Raw genomic sequence first — 22,485 nt, 5'->3', positions numbered from 1 at the left:
ACATGGAGGATGTGACCTCGCAATTGAACCCCTGATGCTTTTTTACACATATTGTGTCTGCATCAGACATAGAAAAGGGGTAGGGATTCGACTGTGTGGTTGAGACCTTGTTTTATTTAACCTCCTGTGTGGATGTCCTAGCATCTCTCTCTATATATATTGTATACACACACACACACACACACACACACATATATCTCATTGCAGAAAAGTCCTATAATTGTGACCGATTGTACAAAAAGGTATCACAGCTTCAAGACAGGACTGTGTGTTCCAGAAAAGGGAAAAATTTGCATCTAGAGCGAATTACAAATCACTGTGCTCCCATTTTATATATAGTAAGTCTAATAAGTCAGGTTAATTGACTGAAGTTCTTTATTCCCACAGGAGAAACTGAAAGTGTGCCAGTGATTAACCCTGCAACACAGATTGCCCAGGTAAAAAAAAAAAAAGCAAAATGCTCTAAAGAATCCCAGATATTTAAAGAATTAGTGAGGCTTCTGATATCTCAAAGTATAATTCAAACTCAGTTTAAACATTCAATACAAAGCAAACTAGCCAGACAGAAACATTAGTTTTATATGTTAATTATATTAATAATAAATATTTTTTATATTTAAAACATCCTACTTTCTCATTATGCTTTTATGGAACCTACCTAGACTAATTTCACTTTTTAGGGCTTGTGTACATTTGTCATCTCCCTGCCCTTATCCTCTGGTGCCCTGGTAGGGAGGAATTCTGATGCATATACGCAGAGCCACCCCATTGGGTCCAGGTAGTCAAGAGAACACACAAATCTCAAGATAAGTTAATGCTTAAATCCCACCATTTTCAGTTGGATTTAAGACTATTCACATGACCAAATTTCTGAAGTGGAGGCAGTAAAAGGGAATAATAGAATCAGGATGGCCTAAATGCTCATGAAGATACCTAAATTACAGCATTCTGCAGAGAATGTCTGTCCAGCCTCTTCTTGAACACTTCTGATGAATAGAGCCCAATATCTCTGTAAATGCAGGTGATGGCACCAAATGTGTGTGAAATAATCTTGAGCACCAGGCTTTACATTAGAAGTATGTTGTTGCATATGGTGTTTTAAGCTACTAGGTTTCACTGGCATTTTTCTCAGGGGCTTATAATTAAAAGGAAACAGAAGGATGGGTGAAGAACACAAGTAGAATGAAAAGGGAAAGAATAGTATTTATTTTAATTCATGTTTTTTGGATGAACTACAGTGGACTTGGCCTGGGAAAAAGGTGGATGACATGTAGTACACATGTGCCTGTAGTTAATGTTGGACTTCCCCCATTATTCTTCACAATTAACTATGTTGTCCTGAGCTGATAGGAGTTCAGCAACAACTAGTGAAGTATATGTTGATTATTCCTTGTACTGGGAATCACCCACTTGTCTTTTAAGCTGCTATCCAAGGACCAAAGCGGAAACACTCTAAAGCCAAATCAACTTTCCTCCCAACAGAAGGGTATGAGGGAGTGAAAACATTGTTCCCAGTGACTGTAGTACTTACTATTGAAGCATTGGTGGCCTGTGATGAATGGTAGGCATCAGTGTGTGAAGGAGAGGGTTGCTTTTTGATATAGGAATAAGCTAGATCTCCCTTGTCTCAGTTGTTTCATTCTGCTCATGCCTGGTCAATTCTTTTAGCTTCCTGATTGGATGGTGCCATAACTGAAGACACCTTGGGTGTGTGGCAGTTTACACACATTGTTTTCTATATCAACACAGAGAGTTCTGGATTCTAGAGAAAGGACTGTAGGATGGATGTTTGCTAATTTGTGAAGAGTGATTTATTTAAGGTGAGGAACTTTGCTAGAACTTGGAGTCATCAAATCTGTGTGATGCTGAGATTGCAGTAAACAGCAGAAAACAATAATATTCTAGAGAGAATGGAGCACTTCAGTGCAATCCCAAGGAAGTGTAATAGAAGTGGTTTCTAATGTGAGCTTTAACTGAATAGGTAATACTGATGTTAACCCTTCCACTCAAGGGCATCTATGGGGTGGGTAAAAGAAGCTCCACCTCTTTTTTATATATGTGATGCATGCAACATACTCAGAAAGAGATCATGCGGTTGCAAATGCCATCTTGACTTTTTTCACCCTCCTGTGGATGTCCCAGCTTCTCCTGTCCTATCTTTTTCATTAATTTCACTGTCCTTGTAGTCATGTGGAATTTTATAAGGAAAATTTTGTGTATAAATCTAACAAATAAACAGATAGTAATCAAATATATAAAATCAATGTTTGCAGTGATTGCAGCCATACTAGTTCAAGGTTGCTCAAAATCTAAGTGCTAATCTATATTTTTCTCTAACAGGGAATGGTGACCATACATTAATTCTATATGTTTATGTCTATCTGTGCAGATATGTGCAATTTCACTCGGAATTCAAATTTTGTAAGGGAAAGCATCAGGTGGCTCTTATGAAAATTCACAAATTTTGCCTGTTCAGTCTCTACTCCCAGTATAGCTACTAGTAGGCTTATAAAAACTGTAAATAGATTTTGCAATACATAGTTTGATCATCCTGTCTGTAATTTATTTATTTATATATACATATATCTCAAATTTGTCACTGCCCATCTCGTTGAAATGACTCTGGGCGGTTTACAAAACATTTAAAATCAATTAAAATTACAATATATGGTAATCTTAATAAATAAAAAATAAATAGATCCAAGAATAGATATAAAATTGACAGTCAGTCAGGGAGCATCATCAAGGTGCCAGCCACTCCCAGGACTGGGTAAGATTGTTGTCACCCCATGCAAGCTGGCAGAGCCAGGTATTTAATTCTTTTGAGAAGGCTGGGAGGGTAGGGCCCTGCCGCACCTCTGGGAGGAGAATATTCCAAAGGGTGGGGGCCATGGCAGGGAAGGCTCTCCTGCCTTGTTTTTCATCTACTGGCCAGGACTGTACATTACATGTTACATAGTGTAGATCTGGCCTGTACAGGTTATTTCTGTAAACTGAACACAGCTATAGCCTTTAACTGCAGCCCACTAAGGACATGATAAATCTGCTACCTCCTTGAGACTCTCACACCACTTTTGTCACACAACTAGCAGTCCACTATGCATGGCTGATGAGCTGCTATGCTGGCTGGATAGGTATGATAATGGCCAGTGTAGTGTAATGGTCAAGATGTTGGACAGGCAATAGGGAGACCCAGGTTCAAGTCCACCCTTGGCCACAGAAACTCACTAAGTGGCTTTGGGCCATTCATGCTCTCTTAGCCTAACCTACTTCTCAGGGTTGATATGGGGAAAACATTGGAAGAGGGATCATTATGTACATTGCCTTAAGTTCCTGAAGGAAAGGTGGGATAGAAATTTAATCAATAAATAACAATTTAAAGTAATATGAGACTTAAGCAGAAGAAAACAGTATTTTCCAGGATTTTTCCTGGTTGCTATAGCCATGAAGAAAAAGTGGGATATATATTAAAATATAAAAATACAACATGATTTGTCAAGGTTCACTGCAGGATTTTTTACTGGGAACATCTGAAGAATATAGATGCTGGATCAGGCAAACGGGTTATCTTGCACAGCATTTTGCTCCCCACATGTTCTGTTTATAGTTTGAGAGGCGGTGACAGTGCCATACCACATCCTGTTGTGTTTACAAGCCACCCCAGGACAGAATAAAACCCAGCCTACTTTTCTTCCACGTTGCTTTCACTTGGTGCAGTTTGCAATTTGTGGGTTGGGAGTTGGTGCGGCATGGTGGGGGGATCACCTCCATCTGGAGAACAAAGAGTGGAAGGCATATATATGCATTCCTCCTGAAGGAGAAGCATGGCTTTGGGAAAATACCCTTTTTCTACTGTTTGCTAAGCATTTACTTTTTTGGTTATGACTGATGCACCATTGCTGAATTGCAGGTGGTGGCATGAGAGTGCTAGGAGTATGTTTAGAGGCAGACCTGGAATTTTCTCCATGTTTGATAGGACTTTGCAAGTATAAAAAAACCTCCCTCTCCAGAGTTAAAACTATTTCTAATGTATCTAAATGACTGGACAGTGTACCAGAGTTAAACATTGAAACACATCCTGCTGGAGAGACTAAAGATAGAGACAAGACTGGCTAGGGAGGACCCCTTACCCCAACAGGGGGAAGGGAAGTAATTTCATCTGGGAAAATCCAAGATGTCTTAGCAGGTAATTGACTAGAAAAACAGGAAATTTAAAAGTGTGACATTAAAGGGAGATGAGATAGAGGTTATAAAAAATACAGAAATGACTTGAGCTTCAGTAAGATGATTAGTACTGTCTATAAAAAGTGTTTGATTCTGCGGGAGAGGACATGCTATAGATATCAGATACAATCCCTGGTAGGTCCAATAAAAAGGTTGGGTAGCAGTTAATGGATAAGATCTTTGTCTGCTAGAGACTCTGGAAAATCACAGTACATCAGCCTTTTCCAGTCTGCTGCCTGAAAATTTGTTTTGGGTGCCACATCCATAAACCACAGCCATCTACAGGTGCTCTGCTAGTGTGCTTGCTGGAGTTAATGGAAACTGTAAGCCAATATTTGTGGAGGAAGAATGGAGGAAATAATTATACTATAGTTTTGATGAGGGGTCCTCAATCTACAGCTCCTGGGCCATAATCAGCCCTCTGCCCACATTTCTACAGCCCCCAAAGCGACTTCTGTTATTTATTAAACTGAACATTAAATATTGTTATTTTGAGGCAGGATATATAAACTATATTTCTTATAGCATCCTAATGGAAGACCCAAAATAGGTTTAAGACAATTTTTTTTAAAGAAAAAGCAGGACGACGGCCATGCCCACTTAGCATCATTGTCCATTTTATGGTAGCCTTCACCCTCCTCAAATATTACATCATGCCCCTAGTCACCAGTTGCACATATCTGGATTAAGGGAAAAATGTCCTAACTAGGAGAAGAGATTACTGTATGGGGTAAATAATAGAATGTATATTGTTTTTCCATGTCACTGAGAATTGATGTGGGCTCTGACTGTTCAGTTGCAGGCTCTGGCTTCTGAACTTAAAAGTAGCTTCACTGAAGCAATGCAAGAACTTTCAAGAATTCAACACGGAGAATATGCTCTTGAGGAGAAGGTTCAAAGTTGCCGGTGTGCAATGGAGGAGAAAGTGGCTGAAATGAAACATTCTCTGAATGGCTTCAAGGTAGGCAAGCAAGTATTCTGGGCCAGTAATTTTGGAAGGCCAGAAGCAGATGGCCTGCTGCATCTCGCAGCGTGGCAATGCAGAAAGTCGAAAAGCTGAAGTGCAAAAAGGCTACCTACTGACAAGGAGAAGCCCTGGCGTGTGTTGAACAGGCTCTCTCTTTTTCAGGGGGTTATTAACAATTACAGTGAAGCAAACAATAGTCTAGCCTACCTTTGTGCTTAATTATAGAAGTATTCTATGCTACTCCTAGGTAAATTAGCCTCTTTCAACCTTCTCCAATTTGGCACACAACACGATCCATCTGAAAAAGGAGTGGACAGATCTGTTGCAGAGTGTGCCCTGTTTTCCTCCTCTTTCTTTCTCCAATGACCCACAATTCTGAGTGAGTTTTCTTAGTTGTCCCTGATTTAGGCAATCTCTTCGTTTGTTTGTTTGTTTGCTTTATTAAACAGTTTTAATCAACTCAATTATTCAGGATGAAGAAAATGTTTTAATACACATCTTAATAATATCAGGCTGAATCAAGCGCCCGGTGTTTGCATAATACTTGCTGCCTGTGAGAAAAGCAGAATTTTTCTTGTCCCTTTCACAGAAAAAAAAAATCCAAAAATAATAGTGGGGGAGGAGGTGGTGGATGGCTGATGCATCTACTGTATTTTGTTTTCTTCTTCTGTAACACAACACACATACCAGGGGTGTCTGCAAGGTATGGTAAAAAAGTCAATACAGTGGCTGTGACAGTACAATCAAGACTCCAACCAAAGCTTTTAAAACCAGGCAGAGCTTCAATTGCACCATCACAGCCACCATCTTGACTTTTGTGGCCACACCTTGTGGACATCCCTGCTTGTAGCAGTGCAACATCTTTCCTCTTCAGTTGTTCACCTTGTCTCCCTTGTTATAAAATGTGCAACCATACAACATTGTAAAAATGTCATGTGGGTCTAAGAAAAAAGACAAGATGAAAGAAAAGGGAGGCTCATGCTGCTACAAGTATATACACGTGCGATGGGCCTTTTTTAAAAAATGGAAAAAGGAAAGGAAAATTGACCCACCAGTCAAAGGCAAAAGAAGATGGCCTCTACCCTTCCAACCCTTCAGTTTCCAGTTGAAATTCTGCCCTCTTCTTCTATCTCACATTTACTTCGCCTTCCTTTCACAAATGGGACAAATGCAAAGCAAAGCATAGCAGATATTGGGCACACCCCAACTGTTTAAATCCTGCTAGGATATGATGGGATAGATGACCATCATTTACCCCAGAACTAGCCAGTCAGGACTGTGCAACCAGGCCACTGTTAAAAATCAGTACAGGTTTCCCAAAATTGGAACTGGGGAAGGATATCATATATGCATTTCAAATGTAGTAAGTAGACCCACTATTGAAATGATGTACATTTATAAATACTTCTTTCTGACTTGGTATAAATTATATCTCTCTCTCTTGTTTTTCTCTGAGAAAGAGTTTGAACGTTCAAAGTGCTTTCTTGTATCTCTTTTTCCAAGCCACACATCAAAAATTGTCTTTTTTTAAACTAGGAGGAGCTTAATGATGCCAAATCTATGATTGAGGAAATCAATGCCAAACAAGAAGAGATGCAGCAGAAAATTGAGCAGCTGCAGCAAGAGAAACGGAAGGAATCTCGCAAGCTCAAGGTGAAGTAAGTGACCAGTATTTTTCAAGGCCCTTTATAATTTCAGAACAGCTTTGGGTTTAATGCAATATTTACTTTTTCTTGTATCCCCCCCCCCAGCTCTTAAAAAGTCTGATTCCAATACATTAGATAAGAGAAGAGAAAAGAAGAGAAGAGAAAGGAAAGTCAATCTAGCTGGCTGGAAACAAGGGGAATTGTACTGTAGTTTAACAGGGAGGGTGCCATATTGTTGATTTTAATTTAATGCATTTGTTCATCCATGGGGGAGGGGGTGGTAGCATGTTCAAGAGAGTGGCAGAGGGACCATTGTGGCTCCTGGTTTCCTATTAGGTGCTGTGCTGACATGAAGAAGGCAGTGCAATGCCAAGTTAGCCATAGTCTAGGGACAATTATATAATTTGCTGGGTGTCATATGGAGCATTGCTGTCAATGGGCTGTCAATATACTAGGCACCAGAACTGTGTTTATTGATGTTGCTACAATTTTTAGAGTACTACAGTGTCATTGATCTGCATCAGCTGACATCAGCTCTGGATCTGATATCCCAATTTTTTCTGTTTTTGACACCTGAGTTGGTTTATTTCTGACTTTTTCCTGGAAACTGTCGCAAAGTTGATGTTTTTCTTTGAATCAGTATGGTTCTGTGGCCCTGACAGTTCATGTTTTGAGGGTAGCAGAAGTTAAGACAATAGCATCACTTTTTCAAATTTACTCATGAGGGATTAGAGTATGAAAACACTGAATAGTGAAATTAAAGGGAAACATCACCTTTATACCGAGAACTATGGGAAGTTCAACATTTGTGTGCTTGTGTGACATAGCTCCTTCACAATCCCGGTCACTTCCTACATTGTATGTAGCCTTTACTGTATTGGTAAAAGTAAGGAGGTGAAAGTTCAAAGATGACAGACTTCGGATGTTAAACCCAGCCCCTTTCCTGCATCAGTGTCATGATTGGTAATATTTATTCACTAATAAATATACATATATATAATTCTGCATAAGTATTTCAATGAAAGGTAGCCATATTTTGTTATTATCATCAATAGTTAATGTATATCAGTAAGAAATTTGTTCATATGTTTCTAATCACATTAATTCTGCATTAAGTAGTTGGGGCCACATATTTTATCTAGGCATTGTCTAGGCCACTGTTTCTCAACCATGTCAGCTTTCAGATGTGTGGACTTCAACTCCCAGAATTCTCCCTTGCTGGCTGGGGAATTCTGGGAGTTGAAATCCACACATCTGAAAACTGACAAGGTTGAGAAATAATGGTCTGGGCAATGAGAAGAGGGGTTAACATCAGTACCAAAAGCTTGGAGAGAGCTTACCTTTCAGGAAAAAAACACATAACTTAACTCTTCCATAAAGCAAAGCAAAACAAATTGTAGAGCAAAACACACCCACACAAATATGAAACCCTGGCATGTGCAGAAATCAGGACTTGCTCAGGCAAACCAGCACTAACGTTCCAAATCATGGGGGTGATTTTTCTAGGTTTGGGTATCTACGAAAGCCATCTTGTATGCCAATATTTATAAACACAGGCAAACTGGGGGCTCCTTCCCAGGCCCTCCAAGTGTGTGTCTATTGTCTGTTTGTTGGTGGGGACAGTCCATTGGGAAGAGATGCAACAAACACAAAAGGCCAGCCAACATCCCCCTCTCCAGCCCCAAAGCTTCCACTGTATCTTCCCAGAGATATCTCTTGGCTGCCTTGCTTTTTCATGTTTTTTTTTCCTCAGAAGGATCCAAAAAGAGGAGCATGGTTCCCAAACTGTGCCTACCCCTCTGCAAGGAAGCCCCTTTCGAGCCCTGAAACTTCCGGACCCAGTTTTAATTAATGAAGATTTTGTAAAGCTTTTGCACAATACAACGTATGAGAAAGGTATTAGTTCTACTGGGTTATCCTGTTCTGTGATGTGTGCTAGAGGGCGACTTGCAATATACAAAAGGTCCTTCCTCCCTTGTTTCTGTTCTCTGTCCTTCCTGTTCTTAAGCCTGTTGTTTCCCTGGAGGTAGGGCACCGCTGGGCAAAGTAATCCTGATACAGCAAATTGCCAGGTATTTTTGTTTATTATTGGAGCATAACCTTTGGGAAGAGGAAGTGCCATTTTAATGTTTTGCCGTGGGTAATAAAGAAACATGTTTTGTTTTTGTGCTGCTTCAAAGAGATGTCCGATCCGTCTCTCCTCTTCTCTATGTGACAACTGTGCATAGCATGAAATAAAGTACATTACAATGTTTGCTTAGGATGCATGTTTCTATATGCATCTGCAAATGACTCTGTTTTCATGGAATACATTTTCTTTCCAGAACACACTTGCTCCTCTAGGGGAACTGGTTTTCCCAAGCAACTTTGGCTGGTACAGTATTTGCTAGGGGATAGGCTGCTGTCAATCTGATACAGCCATCCCAGAAACATGTCTTAGCATGCTATGTACTTCCCAACACATGGAGCATTTAATTGAGACCATGGAGGTTGCCTTGCATGTAAAAGGGGAACAAAAAGTGAAAATCATAGCCTTTTGTGACACAGACTTTTGCTGAGAAAATATAACAAAAGCAAAAGGCAATAGTTAGCGCTGAAGACTGCCAAGGGAAGCGGGAAGAATGAATACTAAGAAATGTGCAACTGGGAAATTACTGCTTTGGCTTTTGGAGAGTGGGCATGGAAGAGGAATTATAATAAGAATGGGAAATCTGACAGAAGAGAAAAATAAAAAGAGTAAAATTCACAAAGGTTGTGAAGACCTGTAAAGGAGAAGAATGTAGTTTCTAGCTCTGTGGCAGAGAGTAGCTGTGATGAACCAAGATTCGCAAAAGTGGGTGGTGTAGTTAAAAGGGTAATTTCTAAGTGTGCCAAAAAGTTTTTTTTTAAAAGAAAAACAACCTTATTCCTTTTTAATAAACGTGGAGAAATTTAAGTAGAGTTTAAAGTTCTCTTGCAGCAAATCACTCAAAATTGCTGAAGTTTTAGTTACCATCTAAGTGGTATTATTTTGAACAGATCACAAAGCAGAGGATGTTTGGATATTGATGTTTTGAAAAAGTTTTGCATTATTGGATAGCAGGATAGTCATGACCTTGTCCCTTATTTCTTAATTAATTAATTAATTAATTAATTTCTAATTATCTTCCCAAGCTGGTTTATAAAACATTAATCTTCTCATTAGACAATATCTGAATTGCCATGCAAAAAGGGTGACAATCATGCAACCATGCACCGTTCCTGTGGAATGGAGGAACATCATAAGTGAGTTTAGGGATATCAGTAGCAACTTGGATACAACAGTATGCCATACAAGAGGAGGGGCCATTCTCAGGAACCAGGACTTTCCATTAATTCAGTTGTGTTCCTTGTAACAGATCAGTGTTTCTCAACCTCAGCAACTTTAAGAGGTGTAGACTTCAACTCCCAGAATTCCCCACCGAGCATACAGAGAAACACTGTACTAGATACATAACAGGTATCATTGTAAAATGTATTGCAGTAATACTTTTAGAACATATGACTATGACAAATTTCACCAAGCTAGTGTCTTCTGATGAGCTGGACTTCAGCAACTAATTTGGAATGATGGGAGGTTCAAGGCCTCTGGACAGCATCAGGTTGGCAGATAATTTTCAAGTGCATTTGTCCTATTTTTGTCCAAATTTTGTCCACATTTGTACTTTCCTTAATTTGCCATATCTTTCCAAATTGATCTTTCTACACAAAGCAATCAGTAATGACAAGAACTTACTTTGCTTGTTTTATGCATTGAAATTCACAAAAACAAACCCTAGAAGCTGAAATTTTAGAAACATTTTTCTCAGTATTTAAATCTAAGCCTTTGTGAAAAGTTTGTTTTACTGATCTTTCTTTGCATGTAAGCTAATCTCCTATTTTTGCTCAGTCTCTGATTGCATACCTAGGACACTGGGAGAAAGCTATATGAGAGGTGAGTGGATCTGAATGTTTTATAGATAATGTTCTCTGATAGAGATTCTCAGGAAACTTGTAAAACACCAACATTGTTGATGAAAGTATCTGTATAACTGTAGCACGTTCTACCTATTAAGCAAAGGCAATGAACTACATAAGATATAGACCCAGGAATGTGGGATTAAAAGTTTTCCTGCTGAGATAGAGAGGCAAGTTTTCTTAGCATCTGTAGAACAACTTCCAGAGACCATTGTCTAGGTAAGCCACACCAATCTGAGTGGTATACCTGGCTTGTTAAAAGTCAGTGGGTATTTCTCAGTGGGTTTGCATATGTAATGATTTTTCTTAAGGAAACTTCTAAGAGTATTCCTGATTCTTCAAGTCTGAGGTTCAGTCATTGGGGCATAACTTGGGATCATCCATTGAATCTAAATGCAGAAATCTTCAGGACTAATAAAGAGAGGTATATCATTTCCTTAAACATCATATAGTTAAATTTGGAAATGATTGCCATCAGATGTGGCAATGGCCACCTGTTTAGATATTTTTAAAAGGGAATTGGACAAATGTATAGGCAATAGGGTCATCACTGTTACTTGACTCAACAGCTATATGCTGCTTCCTGTATTACAAACAGCATATTGTGAATATCAATTGCTAGGGGCAACAGTGGAGGAGTACCTTTGGCTACTTGTCCATATTTGTGAGTTTCCTGAAAGCACCTGGCTTCAGAACACAGAATGCAGGACTAAATTGCTCCTAGGCTGATCCATTAAGGATTTTCTTGTGTCTTTTAATTTGCATGCAGATGTAGCTGTTTATGGAGCTACCAGAGCATTTAGACAATCCAGATAAAGCAGAGGAGTCTGTTCAAAGGCAAAATAGGAAAGCCTGTATGGAAACTATAAAATGAAGCTTGTCTGTAAGCTACAATTGTTCTGCACAAACTCCTTTGAGAACTTTGTCAAAAAACAAGAAATAAATACCATGAAAATGGCACAACTTTCACAGGGTCCTTCAAATTTCATAATAAAAGATATTATCATTGCCTTTGGCATGGGCTTTCTTTTTTCTTGGAGAAATTTAGATAAATTGATAGATTGGTAGATGATAGATAATTTTTTAAAGATCTTGCACTCCAAAGGTTGACATGGCTTCAGATATTTGCACAACGGCTTTTAGACTAGTTTAACAGGCCAAATGGCCATTAAGGATATTCCTGCTAACACCATGTTCTAATTCTAGGGCTAACCAGTACAAATCTGGACAGAGAAGAGAACCTCCTAGCTTCCTCATCAGGTGATGCTCCATCAAAGGGTCAGGCATCATCAACATCATGGAAACAGCCCAAAGGCAGTAAAGAGAGGAATGATGAACATATTTCAAAGAACTTAAGTGATAGGCAGAGAGATTTGGGTCCAAATAAATATAGCTCAATAGAAAATTTGATGTGGGATCCTTCTGTTGCAGGTGAGAATAACAGAAGTGGCCAGGAGACAGAAGAATTCTCTCTTGTGTCAATTGTGCATGTGATTTATAGGATACAGTTTTAGATACAAAGGTACTCGCAAGTGCCTTCAGAACTGCCTTCTCTGTATGGAATTGACTCATCTGGCATGTGGTCACCAACAAAATCTGTGAAGGGTCCCCCATTGCCAAGAAGTTGTAAAGGACAAGAGGCTTTCAGACCATTTTTTTCCTCTTATGGCCCCTGCATTATGGAACAACCACTTCCCTGAGATAAGATCAGCATCCATCCTAACGGTCATCTGGAAGCTCGTAAAAACTGAGGATCTGGGGGAAGATGAATGTGTGCCATAGCATTACTGCATTATTATATGCCTGTCTTGGTTTTAATATTTTGTTCTTTTACTGTTATAAATCACTGGAAGTCCATGCAGATTACGGTAATATATAAGAGATAGAAGCAAGAAGCAAACAAATATACACTTTTTATTTGAATTGCAGGTCTGTTTAGGCAGTAGTTTAATCCCTGCTTGGTAGACATAATTTCAGACTTCCCTATTTTGAAATAAGTTGCAATGGCAAAAAGTTAAGTCTTTGTTTTTCCTGCTTGTTAATATTCTCCTCTTATATTGATAGTTTATTTAAAAACAAGTGGCATGATCATGTTTCTTAATCTGTCAAAACAAAATTATTTTTGTTCTGTCATAGCTAAAAGGCAAAACATTGCTTTGGACTTATTAGAGTCTGAAAGAAAGTATGTTGTCAGCCTCTCTCTTGTTCTGAAAGTTAAATCCACATTGCATGGAACAGAAGTTAAAAGAAATACGAAGGAAAGGTACACTATTCCTTGTACTTTCTTATATACTATGATTTTTTTAAGTACTTGAATCAGATTTTCTTTTAAAATATCAGTATTTTATTCTCTTCAGTCTTCCCTTCATTGGCCATCTGTCACATGCCCATCTTCATCTCTGTTTGGGTCCATGATGGGATCCACCTTGATGCTAAAGCAACCTTATTTATCATAGAGATGGGCCCAAATGGCTTTTCAAAGTTCTCCACTACATTTATGAGCAGTAAAATTGGGCAGATGATTTCTCCATATTGTATTTTTTCAGAGAAAGGATAAATTATCTACAGTTTCTCAAGGACAGGACTCCCCTTGTGTTAACAGCAACACCACTATTTAAAAAGCCCCAAAGGAGAAATTTCCTGAAGATGAGCTTTTCCCCATGCATTAAAGATGTGTTAAAAATCTATCCACCCACCTTTAAAGCTGCTGTTTCTTCACCTGCACTTAATGATGATCCAGAATAGCTCTGGGATCTGGTTCCTAGCCCATATCTGCTACTGCCTTACGTAATCTTTAGCTGTACCACTATGAAATGAGTGTTGCCTCTCTTATCCTTATATAATTTTGCCAAAGATGCAATCTGATGCACTCATCATCCATTCTGACTGTAGTGCAGTCCAGGTGATACCTAAAAGGTTGAACCCAAATCCTACCCTAAGGGTAGAACCTGTTGGCCACTGTAGACTAGTGTGGATATATCCTCTCCTTTCTCCAGTTTCTAGGCTCTATCTTACTGTTTTGGACAGCCTGATAACTCTGCTCCTTCAAACCAGGTTATCCTCCTATATCCACTAAGTCTCTGAACTGATACTTGGGTTTAAAAGAGGGATCATCCTTAATAGCAACCGACTGATGGTGTTGATAGTGGTTAAAGTTGAGAGATGCTTTCAAAAGAGCGCTAAATCTGTTTCAAAGGACCTGAATAACAGCTGACAAGTGGTGGGGAGACTGCACTGTGAAATGGCAGGGAGATCCCTGCCGTTGGCCAGCTCTTACTTGGGTTTAAAAGGAGCATACTTACCAGCTACTCTTTCCAAAGAGCACCAAACAAATGTTCAAAGAAGGTGAAATAACAGGAAACAAAGGTGAGGAAATCCATCAAATTATGGTTGGCCGATGCTATAAAATGCAGTAAATCACTAGTGAGGAAATGGCCTTAGATAAAGTGATTTGAGAATGGGGAGAAAGATTAAACATGTTCACTTAATGCCATTGCCCCAGGTAAAATGGGAAATTCCTTCAAATGCTTTAAGTTGAAAAAAAAGTTAGCAGTTGTGATCGTGGATTTCCACAGTCATGCCTGCTTCATCCTGGAGTTAAAATTTGCATTGTGAATTGTTCCTGGAACATTGTGTACTACCTCAGTTTGTATACCTTTAGCAGCTCTCCTACTGGATATTAGGTTAGATATGTTATTCTGAATTTTTGTTAATATTTCTATGAAAAAAACCCTATTTTTCCTGTATTCTGGTTGCAGTTTGTTCCCCAATTCTTTGAGATACTTGGTCCAGCAACATGTAGATTTACTTCATGCCTTGCAGGAAAGAGTGTTGAGCTGGCCTCAACAAGGAATCCTGGGAGACATATTTCTCAAATTGACCAATGATGAGGTATATTTTGAATGAAAATAAATAATGAAGAATACCTGTTCAGGAAATTATTCTATTCTGAATGACTCAAATGAACATGTATGCGTGTATCTATGCATGTGAGTATGCATGCACATAGATGCACACACATAGATATTTTTTTGGAATCATTCATTGAAATATACCTGAGTACTTCTCAAACTCTGACATATATTTTATATTTCCTAAGAGGAAGGTTAGATTAAACTGCATTTTGAAAATTGTTTGTATTGTGTTACATATGCAGTTCATAATTGTAGCAGAAAAGCATATTTCATTTTAGACATGTTTTAAAAAATGGATGCTATTAATTTGCATTAATGTAGATTTTTTTTATTACCTAGCTGCTTTTTGATATTCTTTGTAGAGGGCAGAAATCAGTTTTACGTTTTTGCATATTTACGTAATAGAACAGTATCATATGAATCTTTTAAACTTCCACATCATGCCGCCATCCCTAGGCCAATTTACCATTGACATAGCCATCATAGGCAGCTGGTTTGGGGTGTCATAACTGTCAAGCACCTCTTACTTAATATTTGTGTGTGTGTGTAACTTTGAGTCAGTGCTGACTCTTGGGGACTGCCTGGACTAGTCCCTGCAGTTTTCTTGGCAAGATTTCAGAAGTGGTTTGCCATTGCCTCCTTCCTAGGGCTGAGGGAGAGTGACTGGCTCAAGGTCACCCATCTGGCTCTGTGCCTAAGGCAGGACTAAAACTCAGGGTCTCCCATTTTTAGCCTGGTGCCTTAACCACTACACCAAACTTGCTCTCAATTACTGCTATTTATGTTTACCTCCAGGAAAAGGGAAAGTTATATGTCTCATTATCTGGCTCAGCTGCCAAAATACTTTACCCATGGATGCCCCGGCTTGGCTAGCTTTGAATACTAACTACCTTGATGTGCGGTGGGATGTCATCTGCTGTATTGCTTCCTGCACCTAAAGTCCAAAGAAATAGAATCCAAATCCTTGGCCTGTATTTGTAGAGAGTTAAGGATAAACAGGGGATTGATATCAGACACATACTTAAGGATTCTGAGGAATCTTTTAATTTCTCTTCTCAGAACAATTTTTTGGACTATTATATTGCTTACTTGAGGGACTTGCCAGAATGTATCTCTTTGATCCATGTGGTGATTCTGAAAAAGGTGAGTTGTGGCCTTGTTAAATAATTTGTTTCCTGCAATGATGTCATTTGAATAGAAAATACTGCAGTTGTTTCTGATCCAGGCTCCCTTCTGCATGAATGGTATGTTACTTTCAGGGAAAGAGCAATTCTAGGGACACATAGGAACGTATGGGCATGGTGCTGCCATTGAAACAGATCCCATCAAGAGGATGAGCTAACAGGTATCCATCAAAGTTTTGCTGGTTTGGGAAAAACAACTTAAATTCGCTAATGAACTCATTCCCAAGCCACAGTGGCAATGTTAAGAATGTGGACTACGAATGGATCTCTGCCTTTACATTATTTTTGCTTGAAGCAAAGGTTTTAAGATACTATATTCATATCATATTTTTGTTTTCCTATTTCCACATTCATAGTTATGGATTACAGATTCACAGATTCACAGACATTCAGAACAATCAGCCTTATTTGAATGAAAATAAGGAATCACATGTTTAACACCCAATCTCTGATAATAGCCTTACAGTTTCATTTTCAATTAATTTACAATTTCTGAACTGTCTTTGAAGACTGAACCCACATAGGAGTACAGATAGTCCCTAATTTAAGAACAAGTTACGTTCCCAAAGTTGGTTCTTAAGTCAAATTTGTGTGTAAGCCAGAACAATATTATTGTATAATACCGTGTAAGTAGTATTGTGTGATTAACTCGAACCATTGTGTATTTAACTCAAATCATTGTGTATTTAACTCAAATTTTACTACAATAGGCTCCATTCTTAACTATGGATTGTTCTTAAATCGGGTGTTCTTAACTCGGGGATTACCTGTATCTTGTGATAGTCTAATCTCATAGTAATGTATTTAAAAAAGTTCTTTGAAGTGTAGAGATTTAGAGATAATTAAATGGTGATTGATGTGCTAATTGTTACAGATACTAAAATCCACACATTTTCATGCAATAATTTCATAATTCTTGTTTTGCAAAAAATTATGCATCTATTTCTGCAATTAACAGGATTCATCTCCAATTTATAAATTATTTAAATTTGTTTTATCTTCTCTCATCAACAGATTGAGGAAGAAATCAAGTCTGACCTCTACATATTTTTCTTTCATATTGTCCAGCGCATCCCAGAATATCTTCTTCATTTGCAAGTAAGTTCTAATAACTTTCTTTGACCTTTCTTTAATTAAAATGTGAGGAAGCTTTAGTCTTCCAGATGGAGTTGTATTCTAGCTCCTGTCATGGTCAGTGGTCAGAAATGATGGGAGATTTGTCCCATCATTTGGAGGATCACAAATTCCCCATCCCTGTGTTAATGGTTATACATTAGGAAATATCACAAATCTTCACAGATAATGTGGATTTTAGGAACATAGGAAGCTGTCTTATATTGTGATGTCTTGCTACAGTGTTTTGGAAGGGGGTCTGTTCCAGCTGTGTCTGGAAATTGAAGCATACAGCACTCCATCATGGAGCTTTGGCCCCTTCAGAGGACTGTAGAATGCTGCCTTATATTGAGTCAGATCATGGATCCATCTAGCTTGGAACTGTTTGTAGTAGAGGTGTGTGGCCCTCAGGCCTCCACCCGACCCCATTTTTGTGGTTCCTGGCATCACAAGGCTTCAGATTACAGCACCAAACTTCTGCTTTTTGACAAAATTTTTGTGGAGTTTTGGGGAAAAAAAGTCCTCAACCATACCATGAGCAAAAGAATAGGCCAAATAGTCTCTATATCACTGCCCATTTTCCCTGTGGCTCCCAGAAGTTGAAAGAAAGGAAAATGTGACCTCCAGCCAGCTCTGATTTACAATATAGCAACTGGCATTACCTGCCTAAGGTTTCATTCAAGACACTTTCCCAGACTATGAAGAGATCCTGCAAGAGATCAAAACTGGAAACTTTTTCATTCAAAGCAAGTGCTGTACCAATGGGTTATCAGGGGGAAAAAGGGGGGTCTGACATGGTCCTCAGTGAAAGGTGAATATCATGATTTATGTCAAATGAACTGAGAAGATGTTGGAGATTTAATTCTGATTTCCTCCTTTTGCACCAGAACATCCTGAAGTACACTGAGCAAGAGCACCCAGATTATTACCTTCTTCTTGTTTGTGTTCAGCGCCTGCGAGTTTTCATTTCTCACTACAGTCTTCTCTTCCAGTGCAATGAAGATCTGCTAATACAGAAACGAAAGAAACTGAGAAAGTGAGTTTGCTGCTAAAGTGTAGCCTCTTTGTGCATTTTTATGAAGCTTTCTTTCCAAGAGCTTAAGATAACTATATGTCTCTCTTCTTCTTTGACCTTCTCAACTAGTCTGAGAATTAGGTTGCCTGAATAATAATGACTGGACCAGGATCATCCTGTGAGCTTCAGGGCAAATTTTGACCTGGTCTTCCCAGCTCCTGGTTGATTGCTACGTTACAAAATCTGACAGCAGCAGTACTGTGCTTTGTTGGCTATCCCCAAAAGAGTACATGGAGTAGTGGGGGAAGTGTTAGCACTACTGTGGGTAATCACAGGTCCCTTTTAAAAAATGTAAACATGTTTTATAACCTGACTATGTGAAGAGAAAGGCCTTGCCATTGCCATCTTCATTATTCCCAATGCCTCTCCAGGATCTTGCTCCCAAAACATCCCTGGAGGCCCAGGGATAATGTGGCTAATGAAGACGCAGCTGTTCTCAGCCACCTCTTCTGTAGTATCAGCCTTGTGGAACTGTTCCACTTTCAGCATCATTGCTGTACCTGCTGCTGCCACCTCCATTTGCCTGTCCTGGAGGGAACTGGTAGAGGCTCCTCAAATAAATCTTCAGAAATGGTACCAGCTCCAGTTGAGTTCTGTGAGGTTGTGCTGAGTGGCATTGCCCTTCCATGTAGGATTTCTTCCAGCACTGTTTCTTTCTGCTCCTGCTTTGGAAATAGTCTTGCTTAAGGCAGAGTGGAGCACCATCATGAATTCTGGAGTTGGAGTTACATGCAGCATGGTGAGGGTTGGGTCCTCTAACCCTTAAACAGTGTGTTCAATTCTGTCATCCTACAGTCCCAGGTACCTACAGTCTTTGGGAGAGGGTCTGCTCTTCAAGTTCAGGTCTGCAGATTATGCATACTGGTGACAGAGGTGGACCTTTCCCCATGGTGGCACCTGGCTTGTGGAATTACTTCCTCTCCAATGCCAATGTGATCTTTTAAATTTACCTTGTTACATTGGATTTCTGCAGCCTTTTTTTTCTCTTTTAATTAGTTGCTTTACTCCCTTTGAATCTTTGCAAAAAGAAGTAATATTGTAAATTACTTGGAATTCTTTATAATGTGTATAGAAATATTTGAATGAATAATAAGAATTTGACACTGTTCTCCCCTAAGAAAAGCTTAGCGCATGTTCTGTATGGATAATGCAAATTTAAAAAGTGCCACTACTATCCCCTACAACCAGGATTATTTCCACAGCCAAATTGTTGAAAAATGTAAATGAAAAATTGGGTGGATCTGCTCATTCTACTTTGCAAGATTTAGATTTTAGCCCTTCTTTAACATTATGGTGGAGTAACAGTTTTTTTCACACAACATTGTCTCTCCAACATAACACTAAAGAAGGGCTCAAATGGTCTTGTTATAATGGCCTTGTTTGTTTCCTGAAAAAGCAGCACCAGTTGCTGAAGTTCCAGAACAGCTTGTTAGATACTTGACTGAGTTTCATTTCTGTATGTTTTGTTGCTATAGTGTAGTTGCCACTGGTATTTACATACTTTCCTTAATGAACCTGCAGTATTATAGTGGTAGATTTCAATGCCTATTTATGTGTACTGGGATGGAATATGGGAATATAAAGTAAGCCTAGACATAGATTTCTTAGTAGAATTAGGTAATTTGCAGTAGATCAGCAAAGGATGCTCAAAATAAATTCATAATTCTTTAATTTGCTATGTGTTTCTTTTGCACCAGGCTCTGGTTGGTGAAATTTGCTATTCTAGTACCGAAAAGGAAAACAATAAACAAAGTCAATCCTATTAACCTGTTTCCTGCCTGCTTATGATGTATGCAGTGTATTTTCCTTAATTAGCTGTTAGGCCTAGTGCTATTTGGGAATTTTAAATACAGTATAAGGGCTAAAAACTTGTGTCTGTTAATGAAAGCTGAAGTTCTCAAAAGTTGTTTGTGATCTAGATATTTCTTATTCTTACATGGATCTTAAGTACCAGTGATAGTGACAGTGATCAAGCATTATAGAAATGAAATTAATACAAGAATAGTTGCATGCTAACTAGAAAAGCTGATGCAATTGCATTCTTGTTGAACTCAGAAGTATTGTATCTAATTTTTACTAGATCTTCCTTCATAAAGTTATATAAAGGTCTAGCCTCTCAGTGTCCCAGCAGCGGACAAGCAGCATCTCCAACACCGAGTGCAACTTCCTTTCACAATAGTGGAATCCATTCTGAAGAGACAGTGCAACTATTCCCATCAGCCTCTGCTTCTGGAACAGCTGCTATGTGAGTACAAAGATAGCATCAGAAGATACTAATTCAGAAATGTACATTACAGCATCATCTTCAGCTTCTTTATTCTTATTCTTACACTTGTTTATTCTTATGTTTTGAAAACTTTTTGTAGTGTAATGACTTTCACAAATATTTCATATTTTGTTCACATACATAGCTCAATCTAAGATAGTAACAAGAAACTTATTCTCCAAACCCTAGTGAACTATTCATATCAGAAAATGCACATTAGCAACTTGTTTGGGGTGTCTTCAGAAAATCAATATCTATGCTACAGACTTTGGCATTAGTAAGAAGGATTTTGAACAGAGCTAGAGGTTCAACAGTGAAGAACAGAACTAGGGAATTCTGTTGTAAGCAAAACAATTTACTTGAATGATAAAGAGCCCCCACAAAAATTAGTAACCCAATCATCCAAATTGGAGCTATTTTCACCTGTGTTGGGGTACAGGGAGAACACAGTGTTTACTTAATTATGTTTAATCTTTATTCTCCTACCACTCCTTTAAGGCATTTGATGTCACACATAAAAAAGGGCCAACCAGAAATGGCAAACATCCCAGGGAAACCATGTGAGTGGGAAGCTGATGGAAGAAAGCGTGGCAGGCCAGAGAGTGTTCTAACACCATCTCAGTTCAATGAGGGGGACCTGAAGGCTCTGGCAGCTTCCCTACAGCCTCTTCCAGACATTGAGTTCAATGCTGCTTCATCAGATGCAAAAGAAAACCTTGAGAAATCTCACAAGGCTTCTATGGAGCTTCTGCAAGACAGTATAAGCTTCACTCCCGATTTTGAAGATTTTGAATACAGAGGGAATACATATTCCATTCCTGGACTCTACGAGGAAGAACCCCTGGCTGTCCTTCAGACTTGCTCACCAGCCTCTTCTGAATCTAGCATTGACATCTGCTTCTTGCGGCCTGTGAACTTCCCAATGGAACCAGAAAAGGCAGAGCGCACTTTGCAACCACTTTCCAAGAGCAGTGATCCAGAGCACAGCAGCAGCAGCACCTCCAAGCGCGAGGCTTTTCGGAGCAAAGGCAAACAACTGAGTCGGTCCTTGAAGGAGTTCCCCCGGAGTGGGTCAGAAGGCATCAGCCCAAGGCTGTATAGCACAAGGAGCAGCAGTGGGAGTCGGCTGTCAAACTTGCAGGAAAGAGGCTTCCAGCTCCATGAGGCCTCTGCCACCTCCAGGAGCTCCCAGTGGAACTACTTTCCTCCACAGCGGGGACTGGGTGAAAAGCAAAGCTTTGTAGAAGTAAGGAGAGCAAAAGGCCAGGGCAAACCCACTTCCCAGCAGGGTCTGAAAAACACGTAAGCGGGCTACTGACTCAAAGGCAAAGAAGGGAGGGGTCAGGGCTGTGTCCCAGAGGGATAGCATTCAGTCCTTTTTGACTCGTAGTTGCATGTAATCCTGCATTTGGAGCACCAGTTGAAAGCAGTCTCCAGAGTATCTTCCTGCCTCTGTCTAGAAGATTATGCTCCAATTGCTAATTGAAAAAATGATGTCAACTCAAAGTTTCTAATTCCTTGAAAGGGGTAGACAGGAATGGAGACAGTACTTCACATGACACCCTTATGCATGATAAACTGGTTTAGTGACTACTGTGATAAACTGTGGTTTAGTAACCTAATATTCTGGATCTGCATGACACACTGAAACATAACTGCATGGCTGAATGCACATAGCATAGTATGAGAAAATATGGTTGGACAATTTATATCTTAATGTGTCTTGAATAAAGTCAGGGACACCATGGCAGCCCAGAATTAGCATTAAGAATTAAGAGAGATGGATGCAGATTAGTTGTACTGTTCAGTTTTAAGTAGGCTCTTCTAAGAATTTGCTGCTTAAGATTGATCTTACAGATAATCTGCTATAAACATCAGCCCAGCCATGTCTTGACAAAGTCATCCGCCTTAGCTTAGATATTTTGTGCTGCTGAGCCAGGTGTCTACTACTCCTACATTAAGGTGAGCCTTTCTAAACCAAATGATTAGGTTATGAAGGCGGATAGTTAAGAAAGAACTCCTTTGTAGTACAGGTCTCTGGAGACTATGTGTGCAGACAGATACGCCTCCTGCCTGCCGAGAGGCAGGGAGCAAACTTGTAGGGACAGGATCATCTTTGCT

The 22,485-nt window shown here is 39.3% G+C and overlaps 1 protein-coding gene across 1 annotated transcript in view; it reads left to right on the top strand.

Annotated features, from left to right (window-relative positions):
• Nucleotides 1–22,485, top strand: part of ARHGEF33 (Rho guanine nucleotide exchange factor 33) — a 30,823-nt gene that overhangs the window by 7,780 nt on the left and 558 nt on the right. The window contains exons 2-14 of the mRNA XM_088132728.1: nt 388–437; nt 5,021–5,185; nt 6,728–6,849; nt 8,591–8,733; nt 10,745–10,789; nt 12,019–12,243; nt 12,949–13,075; nt 14,571–14,703; nt 15,786–15,869; nt 16,925–17,008; nt 17,911–18,059; nt 20,179–20,343; nt 20,863–21,610. Coding sequence (XP_087988854.1) covers nt 388–437; nt 5,021–5,185; nt 6,728–6,849; nt 8,591–8,733; nt 10,745–10,789; nt 12,019–12,243; nt 12,949–13,075; nt 14,571–14,703; nt 15,786–15,869; nt 16,925–17,008; nt 17,911–18,059; nt 20,179–20,343; nt 20,863–21,610 — 2,240 coding nt within the window. The remainder of the gene's footprint in view (nt 1–387; nt 438–5,020; nt 5,186–6,727; nt 6,850–8,590; nt 8,734–10,744; nt 10,790–12,018; nt 12,244–12,948; nt 13,076–14,570; nt 14,704–15,785; nt 15,870–16,924; nt 17,009–17,910; nt 18,060–20,178; nt 20,344–20,862; nt 21,611–22,485) is intronic.

This window comes from Python bivittatus, unplaced genomic scaffold, assembly GCF_059951505.1.
Source record: "Python bivittatus isolate LINGU-HERP-01145 unplaced genomic scaffold, Pbiv_v1 ctg000020_np1212, whole genome shotgun sequence".
Taxonomy (NCBI): domain Eukaryota; kingdom Metazoa; phylum Chordata; class Lepidosauria; order Squamata; family Pythonidae; genus Python; species Python bivittatus.
Note: the sequence above shows the minus strand (reverse complement) of the source record. Positions and strands in the feature narration are given on the sequence as shown.